The sequence below is a fragment of the Pongo abelii genome, chromosome 18, assembly GCF_028885655.2.
Source record: "Pongo abelii isolate AG06213 chromosome 18, NHGRI_mPonAbe1-v2.0_pri, whole genome shotgun sequence".
Classification (NCBI taxonomy): Eukaryota; Metazoa; Chordata; class Mammalia; order Primates; family Hominidae; genus Pongo; species Pongo abelii.
In genome coordinates this window covers 24,666,008-24,681,928 of record NC_072003.2, presented here as the reverse complement: position 1 = coordinate 24,681,928, position 15,921 = coordinate 24,666,008, and the positions used below count along the sequence as shown (strand labels likewise).

At 47.9% G+C, this 15,921-nt stretch overlaps 1 protein-coding gene across 3 annotated transcripts in view; it reads right to left on the bottom strand.

Moving 5' to 3' along the window:
* The window catches only part of LOC100441217 (nuclear pore complex-interacting protein family member B13), a 104,362-nt gene that overhangs the window by 42,030 nt on the left and 46,411 nt on the right, over positions 1–15,921 (bottom strand). For 2 of the 3 annotated variants that reach the window (XM_054533593.2, XM_054533591.2), the window contains 4 exons: positions 12,861–12,922; positions 9,462–9,593; positions 1,334–1,564; positions 6–183 (listed from right to left, as the gene is read on the bottom strand). In XM_054533593.2, coding sequence (XP_054389568.1) covers positions 6–183; positions 1,334–1,564; positions 9,462–9,593; positions 12,861–12,922 — 603 coding nt within the window. The remainder of the gene's footprint in view (positions 1–5; positions 184–1,333; positions 1,565–9,461; positions 9,594–12,860; positions 12,923–15,921) is intronic. The other variant, XM_054533597.2, reaches the window with a different exon arrangement.

Genomic DNA, 15,921 nt, shown 5'->3' with positions numbered 1-15,921 from the left:
CCTACCTTCCGATAGACAGCCCCAGTGAGAGCGGTCTTGATCCTCATGCCACTGACGAAGCAGATGTGGAAGTACTGGTGCAGCACGAGGGTCTGCAGGCAGGCAGTGACAAACAGCAGCACGGTGTAGAAGTAGCCCTGCCAGTCTGGGGCCTTCGTGTGGTTCACAAACTTGATGAGCAACCTGCAAAGGAGCAAAGAGAGGGCCTGGAATGACTTGTGACACGTGGGGGCTTCAGTGTTGGCACTGCAACTTTCTCCTGAGCCAGATGAGCTAGACACTATCACTTCAATTTCATAGACAGAAAAACAAGTCCACAGTGGTGATCTGGCTGTGCACGTGACCCAAACTGCTCATAAAACAGGCCTCTGCCTTGAGGTTGTGCACTAAGTGCTCTAGCTCTATCTCATCACCAGCAAGTCACCCAAAGGAATTGCATAGGGAACACGAGGTAAAGAGGTAGGGAGGAAAAGACAATGAATGTGTAGCCCCCGAGTCACAGAGCAGCAGAGAGCCAGGGAGGAGCGAGGCAAACTCCTTTCTGACTCCCCAGTTCCTGGTTGCAGTTTTTGTTGTTGTTTGTTTTTTTTATTCTTTGCTTTTTTTTTTTTTTTTTGAGACAAAGTCTTGCTCTGTCACCAAGGCTGGAGCTCAGTGATACGATCTTAGCTTGCTGTAACCTCTGCCTCCTGGGTTCAAGCAATTTTTATGCCTCTGCCTCATGAGTAGCTGGGATTACAGGTGTGCACCACCACGCCCGGCTAATTTTTGTATTTTTAGCAGATAGTTTTGTCATGTTAGCCAGGCTGGTCTTGACCTCCTGACCTCAGGTGATCTTCCCACCTCAGCCTCCCAAAGTGCTGGGATTACAGGCATGAGCCACTGCGCCCAACCCTGGTTGCAGTTTTTTCATGAGATCTGCTGGCATTTCCTTGCTCTTGGTTTCCCAAGACAATGCCATATCCTCCCCATTTGGGTTTCAGGGGAGCCTAGTGGGTTTCTGTTACTTGCAAACGAAGTGGTCTTCACTAATATGGTAATTAAGTAAAGCATAAAGCAAAGCTAGGCAGTGATTGTGGCTCACATCTGCAATCCCAGCACTTCCGGAGGCCAAGGCAGGAGGATCACTTGAAGTCAGCAGCTCGAGACCAGCCTGACCAACAAAGCAAGACCCTGTCTCTATTTTTTTCAAAAAAGTTAAAGTAAAAATGGAGACATCTGGCTATGAGCCCACTTCAGGACACAGCATGACCCCAGGGTTATGACTGATGCAACTGAAAGATCAAATCCAAGGAGGGAAAATGGAGCCCACCTGGGAGGGAAGGGGTCTTACTTTAAGATCTGCGGCCCAGAAAACATCATCAGGTCGTGGATGGCCTTAAAGAAGAAGCTCATGAGGAAGTAGGGCCCAAAGGTCTTGTATAACACCTTAAACAGGGAGGGGTTCCACTCCTTCTGTGGGGACTTGACAATCAAAGCCTCCACCTCCTCATTCGCATCCACCTTGGAACTCTCTTTTGGCTGGGCAGGATCCTTGGAGGAGTACACCACCTTCACCGGCTGCCTGGAACACAAGGAGGTGAAGCCGTTGTGGGGTCTGCCAGAGACGCAGCCCCCTACCACAGGGACATGGCCAGGGAATGTCACCCTTCAGGGAAGGCAGAGTCAAAGACAACAAGCCCAGGGAGAGAGGCAGCTCAGCACAGTGGTTACCAACACGGGCTCTAGAGCCACCGGCTCAAGGTCTGGCTTGGCCACTGGCCAGCTGCGTGGCTTCAGGCAAGGTCCTTAAGCTCTTGGCCTCAGTTTCCTCCTCTGTGAAATGAGGATAAAAGTAGGACCTACCTCCAAGGTAGGTAAGATTAAATGAGTTGAATAAGTTAAAGGCTTAGAAAACTGATGGCCCCAAACTGATCTAGAGTCAAGGCAATCCCCACCAAAAGCCCAGCTGGCTGCCAGGTAGAAATTATGAGCTAACTCTAAAATTCACATGGAAACTCAAGGATCCAGAACAGCCAGAACAATCGTGAAAAATAAGAACTAAGTTGGAGGATTCACACTTCCTGATTTCAAAACAATACAAAATAACAATCATGGCTGGGAGTGGTGGTTCACACCTGTAATCCCAGCACTTTGGGAGGCCAAGGCGGGTGGATCACTTGGGGTCAGGAGTTTGAGACCAGCCTGACCAACATAGTGAAACTCCATCTCTACTAAAATACAAAAATTAGCCAGGCATGGTGGCAGGTGCCTGTAATCCCAGCTACTTGGGAGGCTGAGGCAGGAGAATTACTTGAACCTGGGAGGTGGAGGTTGCCGTGAGCCGAGATCACGCCATTGCACTCCAGCCTGGGTGACAGAGCAAAACTCCATCTCAAAAAGAAAGAACAACAATAGGCTGGGCGCAGTGGCTCACGCCTGTAATCCCAGCACTATGGGAGGCCGAGGTGGGCAGATCACCTGAGGTCGGGAGGTTCAAGACCAGCCTGACCAACATGGAGAAACCTCATCTCTACTAAAAATACAAAATTAGGCCGGCATGGTGGCGCATACCTGTAATCCCAGCTACTTGGGAGGCTGAGGCAGGAGAATCACTTGAACCCAGGAGGCGGAGGTTGTGGTGAGCTGAGACCACACTATTGCACTCCAGCCTGGGCAAAAAGACTTGGTCTCAAAAACAAAAACAAAAACAAACAAACAAAAAAAGAACAATAATCATCAAGACAGGTAAAGGGATAGGCATATATAGATCAATGCAAAAAAAAAAAAAAAAAAAAAGATTTCAGCCAGCCAGAGCAACATAGCAAGACTCTATTTCCAAAAAAAAAAATTTTTTTTTTGACTGGGTGCAGTGGTTCATGCCTGTAATGCCAGCACTTCGGGAGGCCAAGGCAGGTGGATCACTCGAGGTCAGGAGTTTGAGAACAGCCTGACCAACATGGCAAAACCTCGTCTCTACTAAAAATACAAAAAATTAGTCAGGCATAGTGGCGGTTGCCTGTAATCCCAGCTACTTGGGAGGGTGAGAAAGGAGAATCGCTTGAACTCAGGAGGAGGAGGGGGTTGCAATGAGCCGAGGTTGTGCCACTGCACTCCAGCCTCAGCGCCACAGCAAGACTCTGTCTTAAAAAGCAAATAAATAAAATTGACTGTGATGATGACTGCACAACTCTGTGAACACACTAAAAATCAGTGAATTGTATGTTCTGCATACATGGATCATGTGGTATATGAATATCTCAATAAAGCTGTCACCAAAAAAGTAGTCTTTATCTTACAGGGATTTTTTTTTTTTTTTTTTTTTGAGATGGAGTCTTGCTCTATCACACAGGCTGGAGTGCAATGGTGCGATCTTGACTCACTGCAACCTCCGCCTCCTGGGTTCAAGCGATTCTCCTGCCTCAGCCTCCCGAGTAGCTGGCATTACAGGTGTGCGCCACCACACCCGGCTAATTTTTATGTTTTTAGTAGAGACAGGGTTTCACCATGCTAGCCAAGCTGGTCTCGAACTCCTGACCTCAAGTGATCTGCCTGCCTTGGCCCCCCGAAGTGCTGAGATTATGGGCATGAGCCACTGTGCCCAGCCAATAGTTCATTCTTGTACATCACTTAGTATTCAGTTGTGCAGATGTACATAACTGGTGCATCTGTCTGTTCACTTGCTAATAGATGTCTGGCTTACCTCCAGTTTGGGTTATCACAAAGTAGCTAAGAACATTCCTGTACCAGCCTTTTATGAACATATGTTCTCAGCTCTGTTGGCTGGATGCCTGGGAAGGGGGTGACTGGTGGTATGTTCACTATGTCTAACTTAAAAAACTGCCAAACTCTTCCAGAGTCACAGAAGCATTTTGCATTCAGGCCAGCAGAAACCACAGTCCAAACTGGCCCTAAGCTCTGAGTGGCCATACACAAAAGAGAACATAAAACCACTACACACAAACCAATGAAGCACTGGGTTTTTAAATCCAAAGCTAGAGCAGGAAGATTACTCACACCTGCCTTTTTTTTTTTTTTTTTTTTTTTTTTTTTTGAGACGGAGTCTCATTCTGTCACCCAGGCTAGAGTGCAGTGGCACAATCTTGGCTCATCGCAACCTCCACTTCCTGGGTTCAAGCAATTCTCATGCTTCAGCCCCGCTGTAGCTGGATTACAGGTGAGCGCCACCACACCCGGCTAATTTTTGTATCGTTAGCAGAGACAGGGATTCATCATGCTGGCCAGGCTGGTCTCGAACTCATGAACTCAGGTGAGCCTCCCACCTCAGCCTCCCAAAGTACCACAATGACAGACATGAGCCACCATGCCCAGCCACACCTGACTTTTGAGAAGGAGTCACTTAGGGGTGAAGAGAGGTGGTAAAAGGATCCAGGAAGCCATGCAGATCCCCCAGCCCTGGCATCCATCACCTGATCCCCGAGCCTAGGACACCCAGCAGCCCAGAGCTGCACGGGCTGCATTCCTTTCTCTGGTTAACAAAAGGGATCTGAGTGTAAGGAGCCACATCAAGAAATTCCAGCCTAGGACAGGGTTTTCCTTCTCACTCTCTCCAGGTTCACAGGGGTTACAGGTGCCAGATCTGGCTTACGCCTCTGGGAATAAAGCAAGCGATCCGTCTACCAATGTCCCAAGGAAATGATCCCCTGGGTCCATGCTGAGCATCTCTAAACACCAAGGTACTCACAGAGCCAGACCCTTCTCAGGTGGCCCGCTTTCAAGCCTAAAGACCCAGTTCTCACCACATCCTCCCTGGCAAGATCGAAGTGTAGATGAATAAATAAAACTTGTACAATTAAAACCTGCCCAGCATGTACTCAGGGCTAGGGCACAGCTTATCGTGACACACATCTCACTGAATTCTCAGAAAATGATCTGGGTGAAAAATGGAGGCTCCAGTCAGGCATAGTGGCTCACGCCTGTAATCCCAACACTTTGGGAGGCCAAGGTAGGTGGATTGCTTGAGCTCAGGAGCTTGAGAACAGCCTGGGCAACATGGCAAGACATCATCTCTACAAAAAAAAAAAAAATTAGCCAGGTGTGGTGGCACGTGCCTGTAGTCCCAGCTACTAGGGAGGCTGAGGTGGGAGGATCACTCCAGCCTAGGAGATGGAGGTTGCAGTGAGCCGAGATCATGCCACTGCACTCCAGCCTGGACAAAAGAGTGACACCCTGTCTCAAAAAAAAAATAAATAAATAAAATGGAGGCTCCCAGTGAGGCATGAAGAGACTTCACGGACAGCCCTTGAGGTTCCCACCCTGGTATCCCTGCCTTCACTCTTGTCCCTAAATATCCACCTTCCCCAGGGCAGCCTGGGTTGTTACGAACCAGAACTCAGCTGGGTGTGGTGGCTCACACCTGTAATCCCAGCTATTTGGGAGGCTGAGGCAGGAGGACTGCTTGAAGCCAAGAGTTGGAGACCAGCCTGGGCAACACAGTGAGACCTGTCTCTATAAAAAAAAAAAAATTTAAAAGGCCAGGCGCAGTGGCTCACACCTGTAATCCCAGCACTTTGGGAGGCCGAGGCAGGCAGATCACCTGAGGTCAGGAGTTTGAGACCAGCCTGACCAACATGGAGAAACCCCATCTCTACTAAAAATACAAAATTAGCCAGGCGTGGTGGTACATTCCTGTAATCCCTGCTACTCGGGAGGCTGAGGCAGGAAAATCGCTTGAACCTGGGAGGTGGAGGTTGCAGTGAGCCAAGATAGCGCCATTGCACTCCAGCCTAGGCAACAAGAGCAAAATTCCATCTCAAAAAAATAAATATAAAATATAAAATTAATTAATTAATTAATTAGCCAGGCATGGTGGTGCGCACCTGTAATCCCAGCTACTCTGGAGGATGAGGTGGGAGGATTGCTTGAGCCCGGAATTTCCAGGCTGCAATGAGCTGTGATAATGCCACTGCAATCCAGCCTGGGCAACAGAGCAAGACCCTGTCTCTAAAATAAACACATACATACATACATACATACATACATACAAACAACAGAACTCATGTCACACCACTGCCCTGCAGAAAACCTGCCCCTGTGTTCTCACTGCACCTGGAATCCCACCCTAACTCTCAGAGGAGACCCCTGCAAATCCTTTTCCTGCTTCATCTCCTCCCTTTCCCCTCCTCACTCACTTTCCTCAAGCCACACGAGCCCCCTGATGCACCACGAGCTTCCTCAGAGCCTTTGCACTGGCTGCTCCCTCCACCTGGTAAGCCCTTCCTTCCCCAGATACACACAAGGCTCACTCCCTCCAATGCAAGTCTCTGCTCAAATGTGACCTTCTCAAAACAGACATACATGGTCAGCTGGGCATGTTGAACAAAAACACTTCAAAACGCAGTAACGCTCAGAATGCCAGAGGCTCAGAAAGAGCCAGAGATAGACTTAGGGAGGGACAGGCACATGCTCACCACGGGTCATGGCCGCACTGGGTAGAAGAACTTTCACCACTGTATCTAAAACAGCTCCCTCAGCTGGGCACGGTAGCTCATGCCTGTAATCCCAGCACTTTGGGAGGCTGAGGCAGGAGGATCACTTGAGGTCAGAAGTTCGAGACCAGCCTGGCCAACAGGGTGAAACCCCATCTCTACTAAAAATACAAAAAATTAGTCAGGCATGGTGGCGTGCACCTGTAATCCTAGCACTTTGGGAGGCCAGGGCAGAAGAACTGCTTGAACCTGAGAGGCAGAGGTTGCAGTGAGCCGAGATCACACTACTGTATTCCAGCCTGGGTAACAGAGTGAGACTCCATCTCAAAAAAAAAAAAAAAAAAAAGCACACACACACACACACACACACACACAAAAGCTTCCTCGGTTACTCTCACCCTCATTTCCTCATTTTTAATCTCACCCCAACACTATCATTCTCCAAAGCTTCTTCTCAATGCATGTTTCACAACCAACGTCCTGTCTCCCATATAGAATGTCGATGGCACGCAACTAGAGTGTGTCTCTTTTGTTCCACTTTCTGAACCCTCAGGGACTAAACATCGCTAAGCACAAAAAGCAGCAGTCAGTTTCATCTGCTCAATGAATTAAGGGCCAGGCCAGTGGAGGAGCTTCTTGATTCAAATTCCATCCTCCTCCCAAGCCTGTGATATTGGCCTCTCCCATGGTGTCTCCAGCAACCTGCTCTCCTGACAAGCTCCAGGGGACACAAAGGTGGGCATCCTTCTTCCATGAGAGGAAGCCAAGCCAGGTGATCAGCAGAGGCGTGGATGATGAGGAATGCTGAAGCCCACGCTACAAATGTGGCCTGCTTAGTGTGGGGGACGCTGCAGGTGAGGCTGAAGGAATCCAGATGAGATGGGTGATGTTAGGGGTCAAGTTGACTGAGTTAAGGGATACCCAGATGGCTGGTAAAGTGTTATTTCTGGGTGTGTCTGTGAGGGTGTTTCCAGACGAGACTGGCATTTGAATGAGTAGACTGACTAAGGAAGATCCATCCTTGCCCCATGTGGGTGGCACCGCCCAATCAGCAGAGGGTCCGGACACAACAAAAAGTCAGAGTAATGGCAAATGCAGACGCTCTCTCTTCTGCAGCCGGGATGTCATCATCTCCCACACTTGAACATCAGAACTCCAGGATGTCGGGCCTCTGGACTCTGGGACTTACCCAATGACTCCAGGTTCTCAGGCCTTTGACTGTGGACTGAGAATTCCACCATCAGCTTCCCTGGGTCTGAGACTTTTGGACTTGTCCTGAGCCATGCTACCAGCTTCCTGGGTTCTCCAGGTTGCAGATGACCTAGGGTGGGACTTCTCAGCCTCCATAATCACATGATCCAGTTTCCCTAGTAGATCCCCTCTCATCCTCTATCTATCCATCCATCATCTCTCAATCATCCATCTATCATCCATCATCTATCCATCCACCTACCATGTATACATCCACCAACTATCTATCCATCTATCATCTACCTATCATCTATCATCTATTAATCTATCATCCATCTACCTATCATCTATTCATCCATCCATCCATCCATCCAACCATTCATCCATCCTACTAGTTCTGTCTCCATGAAGAACTGTAACAAACAGGGACCCCACCTTTGCCTGCCAAAAACCTTCAACTGGGTCATGGACATGGGCCATTTCCTTACAATGCTCAGTCACAGAGGCCCAAGCTCTATCTGCCTCCCACGAGACAATTTCTCCCATCACCTGGACCACCCAAACAGCTTCCGACCAGAGTCACGAGGTCCTCTGCTGATGTCCTAGTGGCTGGCACCATGGATGTCCAGATTCCCACCCACCATCTGGGTCTGACTGAAGGCCTGTATCCTGGGCATCCCCGGAACAGAATGAGGAACAGAACCCCGGTCTGGGGTTTTTCCCTGTAAGGTCAATGGGTCTGTGGGGAATCCAATGCACCACACTGGCCCCATCACAGCTTATCGTAGTAAACTTACCCCGGAACAGGCAACAGGAACAAAAACAGCCATTCTACTACCATCCATGGCTGCAATCCACTGCCCCCATGTCACCCGCAAGTTCATGTTCCAGCTCGTCCAGGCTCGAGACACGTCTCATGTCCTTGTTTAATTGGCAGCTGCTTTTCTTTCTTACTGTTACATAGAATAATAACGCATCGTGCAACTAATGGCGTCTCAGATTTGATGAGTTAAGGTATGCGCAGGGGAGGCCCTGGCCTGATTCCCGAAAGAATGACAGAGGTGGGGTAGTGGCGCACGCCTTACATAGGGGGTAGAGCCTAAAATCCAGTAGAGCCAAAATCACCCTCAAATGGGGCTTCTTTGGCTAAACAGACTTACATGGTCAGCTGGGCATGTTGGACAGAACATTCAAACAGCAAGAACATGCAAGATGCCAGATGCTCAGAAAGAGACAGAAAAAAGTGAGACTGACTCAAGGAGGGATAGTCACGCACCATGGCAAACAGCATCAACTGCCTATTTGGACAACATTTTTCTTTCTTCTTTTTTTTTGTTTTTTTGACACAGAATCTCACTCTGTCTCCCAGGCTAGTATACAGTGGCGCAATCTCAGCTCACTGCAACCTCCGCCTCCTGGGTTCAAGTGATTCTCCTGCCTCAGCCTCCTGAGTAGCTGGGACTACAGGCACGTGCCACCACGCCTAGCTAATTTTTGTATTTTTAGTAGAGACGGGGTTTCACCATGTTGGCCAGGCTGGTCTCAAACTCCCGACCAAGGGATCCGCCTGCCTCGGCCTCCCAAAGTGCTGGGATTAGACATGAGAGCCACCGCACCCAGCTTCTTTCTTCTTTTCTCTACCCAGTTGCTTTAATGACATGTGAGATTCTACCCCATTTGGCAGAAAAGCAAACTGAGGCCAGGAGGAGAAGTGAGGCATCTTGCTCAGAACCACAAAGCTAGTAACAGGTAGCACTGCCAGGGCCCCATCCTGGATTCAGGCCACAGTAGTGGAAAGGAGGTGACCGGGGAATCCTGGAGGACAAGGAAACTCACACTTACTTCCTAGTCTTGGCGCATTCCTTCTTCCAGTTCTTTACCAAAACAGGCACGACTTGTTCCGACGTGTCCTCCTTGTTTAAGGACCAGACGTCACTGCCCACCAGGGGCTGGCGGTAGCCCCGCACAATCAACCTGGGGCCAAGACACAAGGGGGTTAGGCAATGAGAGTCAATGAGAGGAGGAGGAGGACGGGGCTCACTCAATCCACACGCCTGCTGATGCTGCTCCCCTCTGCAGAACAGCTGACCGCTGCAAATGAAGGCAGCCATGCAGCTGGGGAAGTCAGAATGTGGCTGGACATTTGCACATATTACAAGCTAATTACAGCTCATTCTGTTGGGTCATGCAGGAAAAATGGCTTTTTTTTTTTTTTTTTTTTCAGTGGTGCATACAAAAGACTTAGGGGAAAAAAAGATGATTTAGGAGCGAAATATCAGGATGGCTCTAATTTATTTTTTATTTTTTATTATTCATTCATTCATTTATTTGGAGACAGGTTCTCGCTGTGTCACCCAGGATGGAGTACAGTGGTGCGATGGCAGCTCCCTGCAGCCTCCAGCTCCCGGTCCAGAGCAATTCTCCCACTTCAGCCTTCCGAGTAGCTGGGACTTTGGGTGCAAGCCATTATGACTGGCTAATTTTTTTTATTTTTTATTTTTGTAGAGACAGAGTCTCCCTATGTTGCCCAAGCTGTTCTCGAACCCCAGGCTCAAGCAACCCTCCCACCTTGGCCTCCCGAAGTCTTGGAATTATAGGCATGAGGCACCGTGCCCCGCCAACTTTTTAAAATTTTAAATTAAAAAAGGCTGATATGGGCCAGGCACGGTAGCTCATGCCTATAATCCTAGCACTTTGGGAGGCCGAGGTGGGAGGACTTTGTGAGCCCTGGAGTTCAAGACAAGCCTGGGCAACATAGGGAGACTATCTCTACAAAAAGTAGAAATAAAAAAATTAGCCAGTCATGATGGCTCGCACCTGTAGTCCCAGCTACTCAGGAGGCTGAGGTGGGAGGACTGCTCAAGGCCAGGAGGTGGCGGCCGCGGAGAGCTGTGATTGTGTCTCTGCACTCCAGCCTGGGCAATGGAATCAGACCCTATAAAAAGAAAAAAAAAAAAAAAATAGGTTGAAGGAAAAAATTAAAAAATAAAAAGGCTGACATGACAAAACATTAGTAAGCATGAAATCTCGGTGATGAGATTATTGAGTTTTATTATATTAATCTTTCTATGTGACTCCATCCAGGCTGGAGTGTAATGGAGCCATCTCGGCTCACTGTAACCTCTGCCTCCTGGATTCAAGCGATTCTCCTGCCTCACCCTCCCAAGTAGCTGGGATTACAGATGTGTACTGCCCAGCTAATTTTTGTATTGTTAGTGGAGACACAGGGTTTCACCATGTAGGCCAGGCTGGTCAACTCCTGACCTCAGGTGATCCACCCACCTCGGCCTCTGAAAGTGCTAACATTACAGGCATGAGCCACCGTGCCCAGCAGACTAAACACTTTTATAATAAAAGGTAAAATACTTTCATCTTTTGTTCTAAAATAATTTCAAACTTATAGAAAAATTACTGAAATCATACTAAGAATTCACTCAACTCACCATTGTTAACACGTTGCCACGTTTGCAGTATCATTCTCTGTCTGTATCCATGGACATGCACCCACAAACACACACACACATGCACACACATCATCTTTTTCTGAACCATTTAAACAGTTAAAGGCCTGGCACGGTGGCTCACACCTGTAATCCCTGCACCTTGGGAGACTGAGGTGGGTGGATCACCTGAGGTCAGGAGTTTGAGACCAGCTTGGACAACACAGTGAAACCCCATCTCTACTAAAAATACAAAAATTAGCTGGACGTGGTGGCAGGTCCCTGTAATCCCAGCTACTCAGGAGGCTGAGACAGGACAATCTCTTGAACCCAGGAGGCGGAGGTTGCAGTGAGCTCAGATCCTACCACTGCACTCCAGCCTGGACGAAAGAGTGAGACTCCATCTCAAAAAAAAAGTTAACATATAGGCTCTACATGCCTTTACCCCCAAAAAACTGGAGGTATTCCCTTCCAATCCAGGACATGCTCTTATGTAACTAGAGCACAATTTTCCAAAACAAGAATGAATGTGATCAGCATGCATCCGGTGTCCTGTAGTCATGTACAAATTACATCAACTGTCCCAGTGATGCTTTTTAATAGTAATTTGAAGAAATTATTCAAAACATCTAATTTTTTAAAACGATGTTTGTCATTAAGACAAGGATGAGACCAGGCATGGTGGCTCATGCCTGTAATCCCAGCACTCTGTGAGGCTGAGGTGGGACAATCACTTGAGCTCAGAAGTTGGAGACCAGCCTGGGCAACATGATGAAACCCCATCTCTACAGAAAGTACAAAAATCTGCTGGGCATGGGGGAGCGTGCCTGTAGTCCCAGCTACTCAGGAGGCTGAGGCAGGAGCTTCACCTAAGCCCAGTAGATTGGGACTGCAGTAAGCTACAATTGTGCCACTGCACTCCAGCCTCAGCGACAGAGCAAAAGCCTGTCAAAAAAAAAAAAAAAGATGATGCATATTAGGGGCAAAAAAAGATTCTTCAAACAATCCCCAATAAGATGTTAACAATGGGCAGAAAAAGAGGACCAGAAGGTACCTGGGCATGGTGGCTCACACCTGTAATCCCAGCACTTTGGGAGGTCGATGGGGGTGGATCACCTGAGGTCAGGAGTTTCAAGACAAGCCTGGCCAACATGGCAAAACTCTGTCTCTACTAAAAATACAAAAAGTAGCCAGGCATGGTGGTGCAAGCCTCTAATCCCAGCTACCTGGGAGGCTGAGGCAGGAGAATCACTTGAACCTGGGAGGCGGAGACTGTAGTGAGCTGAGACTGACAGAGCGAGACTCCATCTCAAAAAAAAGAAAGACGACCAGAAGGAGGCATACTAAAATGGTGACACTGGTTGCCTCTGGATGTCTCCTACACTGCTGATCTGCACGTGTGGTTTTTTAATCCATACTTCCTGTGGTGAGACAGTATTATTTTTCTAAGGAGTGGGGGAGAGGAGGGGGACAATGTCAATAATAACTATACCTAATATTTTAAAAACCCAAATCTGAAGCTAAAGCAAGAGCAGTCCAGCATATGGCTGTCCCAGGCAAAGCCTTCTGCAGAGGTGTAAGCTGCTCACGGCTCATGTGTTTATCACATGCAAGTTCATGGAACTGGCTGGACAGAGATGGTGTCTCTGAGACCACATGGCCAGCACAGGCAGATTCAAGATAACTCTGCAGAAGAGCAAAGGAGGGAGAAGTCGGGGGGGCGGGAGCTGAGCATGTTCGTTCATTCATTCATTCATTCATTCCCCACCACCTCCCTGAGGTCTGGGGGGCCCGGCCTTACCCTGTGATCCACCAGAAGGTGATCCTGGACAGGAAGGAGGCACTGGATTCTGGGCAAGGATTCTAGTGGAAAGAAAACACAGGTTTGGGAGGAAGAGAGAAAGGAACGATTTGACTTTTCATCCAGGTCAGAGCTTAGCAAGTAGTCAGCTGCTCACTTTTCCTTCCAGAGGACTAGCGTCAGCTCCACACCATTCTGCACCCCAAAAGGACCCTCTCCTAATCCCCAGGAGAAAGAAACTCATGGCAGCTCTTCCAGTTTCAATCAATGGAGTGTCTACCATGTACAACCACAATACAACATGCAATAGATCTGCCTTATCTTCTATCCCCGCAACAACCCTAGGAGCTGGTGTTAACGTCATCCCTACTTCATTCATTCATTCAACAAATATTTTCTGAGCACCTACTATGTGCTAGGCATTCTACAAGGTACTACAGGGTTGCCTTATATCCCCACGACAACCTCATGAGCGGGTATTACTATTGTCCCTACTTTACTCATTCAGTCACTGAATATTTATTGACCATCTACTACGTGCTAGACACTCTACCAAGAGCTTATATACTTGCATTACTTTATATCCTCATGGAATTCTATAAACATGGTATTACTATTATCTCCACTTCATTCATTCATCTATCCAACAAGTATTTCCTGAGCAAAACCCTTGTACCAAGCATCCTGCATACAAATCTAAACAAATAGAAATGACTCCTGCCTTTATGGAGCCTGTGGTCTACTGCAGTAATCATCAGTAATACCTGCCAAGATACTCTACTATTAATAGCTAGCTCAGTTCTAAGTGCTTTACACAAACTACCTTACTTAATCTTCATCCTTGCCTCACAAGATAGATAAAAGTATCATGTCATCCCTGTTGTGCAGCTAAAAGAAACTGGGCCTGTAATCCCAGCACTTTGGGAGGCTGAGGCAGGCAGATCACAAGGTCAAGAGATCGAGACCATCCTAGCCAACATGGTGAAACCCTGTCTCTCCTAAAAATACAAAAATTAGCTGGATGTGGTGGCGGGAGCCTGTAGTCCCAGCTACTTGGGAGGCTGAGGCAAGAGAATCGCTTGAACCCGGGAGGCGGACGTTGCAGTGAGCCATGATCGAACAACTGCACTACAGCCTGGCAACAGAGCAAGAGTGTCTCAAAATAAAAATTAAATTAAATTAAATTAAATTTAAAAACTGGGGCCCAGAGATGAAAAGATTTGTTCAAGGTCCCACAGCTAAAAGCAGTGGAGTCAGGATGTGAGCCCCAAAGAGTCAGGCTCCAGAGAGAGACATGCATCAACTGATCACATGAACAAATGCAAAACTACAACTTCTGGGCCTTGATGTGCGCCCTGAAGGGAGAGAAATATTACCAATGAGACAAAGTAAGTACATGGGGACTGATCTGGTGTACGAAGGTCAGAGAAGGCTCCTCCGAGAAAGACAGTCAAGCTGGCACCTGAAGGGTGAGTAGAGGAGAACTAAGTAACGAGGAAAAGCAATGCATTCCCAGCAGACAGCAGTGTGTGCAAAGGCCCGGTGGTAGAAGAAAGCATGCTACGTAGACTCCAGGAACCAAGAAGGGGCCTGAGCAGTCTACACTGGAGGCTGTGCACAGTCTATACTGCAGGCCACATATTTTGGTCTTCATTCTAAGGGCAATAGGAAGTACTGAGAGATTCTAAGCAAGCTATCAAAGAACTTATTTCCCAGAGAAATGAAGATGAGCCCCAAGTCAACAACATGCAGGCAAGGAAAGGGACCGACACAGAGCTCCTGGGATGATGGACAAAGCCTGGCTTTCAACATGGATGCATCCGGGTCTAAATTCTGAAACACAAGATTTAGCAGCAGAGGGAAGAGAGGTCACCATGCAGTAATGACAGCTTTAGCCAAGAATTCCACTCAAAGTTCCAGCCTTGTGCAGATATAAGGCATTTACACAGCCCGATAAGGTGGCATACTCTCATCAAGTGGTTTTCCATTCAAGGCTGGGCATGCTTTTTAAAAAATACTGTATCCTGGCTGGGTGTGGTGGCTCACGCCTGTAATCCCAGTACTTTGGGAGGCCAAGACAGGCAGATCACTTGAGGTCAGGAGTTCGAGGTTAGGAGTTTGAGACCAGCCTAGGCAACATGATGAAACCCCGTCTCTACCAAAAATACAAAAAATTAGCTGGATGTGGTGGTGGGTGCCTGCAAGCTCAGCTACTCAGGAGGCTGAGGCAGAATTGCTTGAATCCATGAGGCGGAGGTTGCAGTAAGCTGAGATCCTGCCACTGCACTCCAGCCTAGGGAGCCTGTCTCAAAAAAAATAAAAATTAAAATAAAAAAAAAATACTGTATCTGGGTCCTACCCACACCAGGGAATCTCATTAAGCTGGTTCTGGGTGCAACTGGGGCACCGAAGCTTTGCTTTTGTTTTAAACTTCCAGATTTTTCTTGGAAAAGTGGCTGCACAAGAAATATGCAAGATAAGCCAAACATCTTGTCACACCGGACAACAAGGAAACTAAGCATGAATAGGATTGCTAAAAGGCTCAAGAGCCAAGCAGAAGTGGTGGCTGCAGGCTAAAAGAGGGACAATTTGAGCTTTGACAAGAATAAGTACAACGGGCTAAAACATACCATGCAAGGTTTTTGTTTTGTTTTTTGTTTTGTTTTTTGAGATGGAGTCTCGCTCTGTCGCCCAGGCTGGAGTCCAGTGGCGTGATCTTGGCTCACTGCAAACTCCGCCTCCTGGGTTCAAGTGATCCTCCCGCCTCGGCCTCCCAAGTAGCTGGGATTATAAGCGTCAGCCACCACACTGGGCTAACGTTTGTATCTTTAGTAGAGATGGGGTTTCACCATGTTGGTGAACAGGCTGGTCTCGAACTCCTGACTCAAGTGATCTACCCACCTTGGCTTCCCAAAGTGGTGGGATTACAGGCTTGAGCCACTGCGCCCGGCCTTACAAGTTTATATACACAAGTTTCATATTGATGCTGGAAATAAAGAGAAACATCTGATGTTGTCAGTGAACCAGGTCATTGTTTGAAAACAGAAAAAGCGGAAAGAAA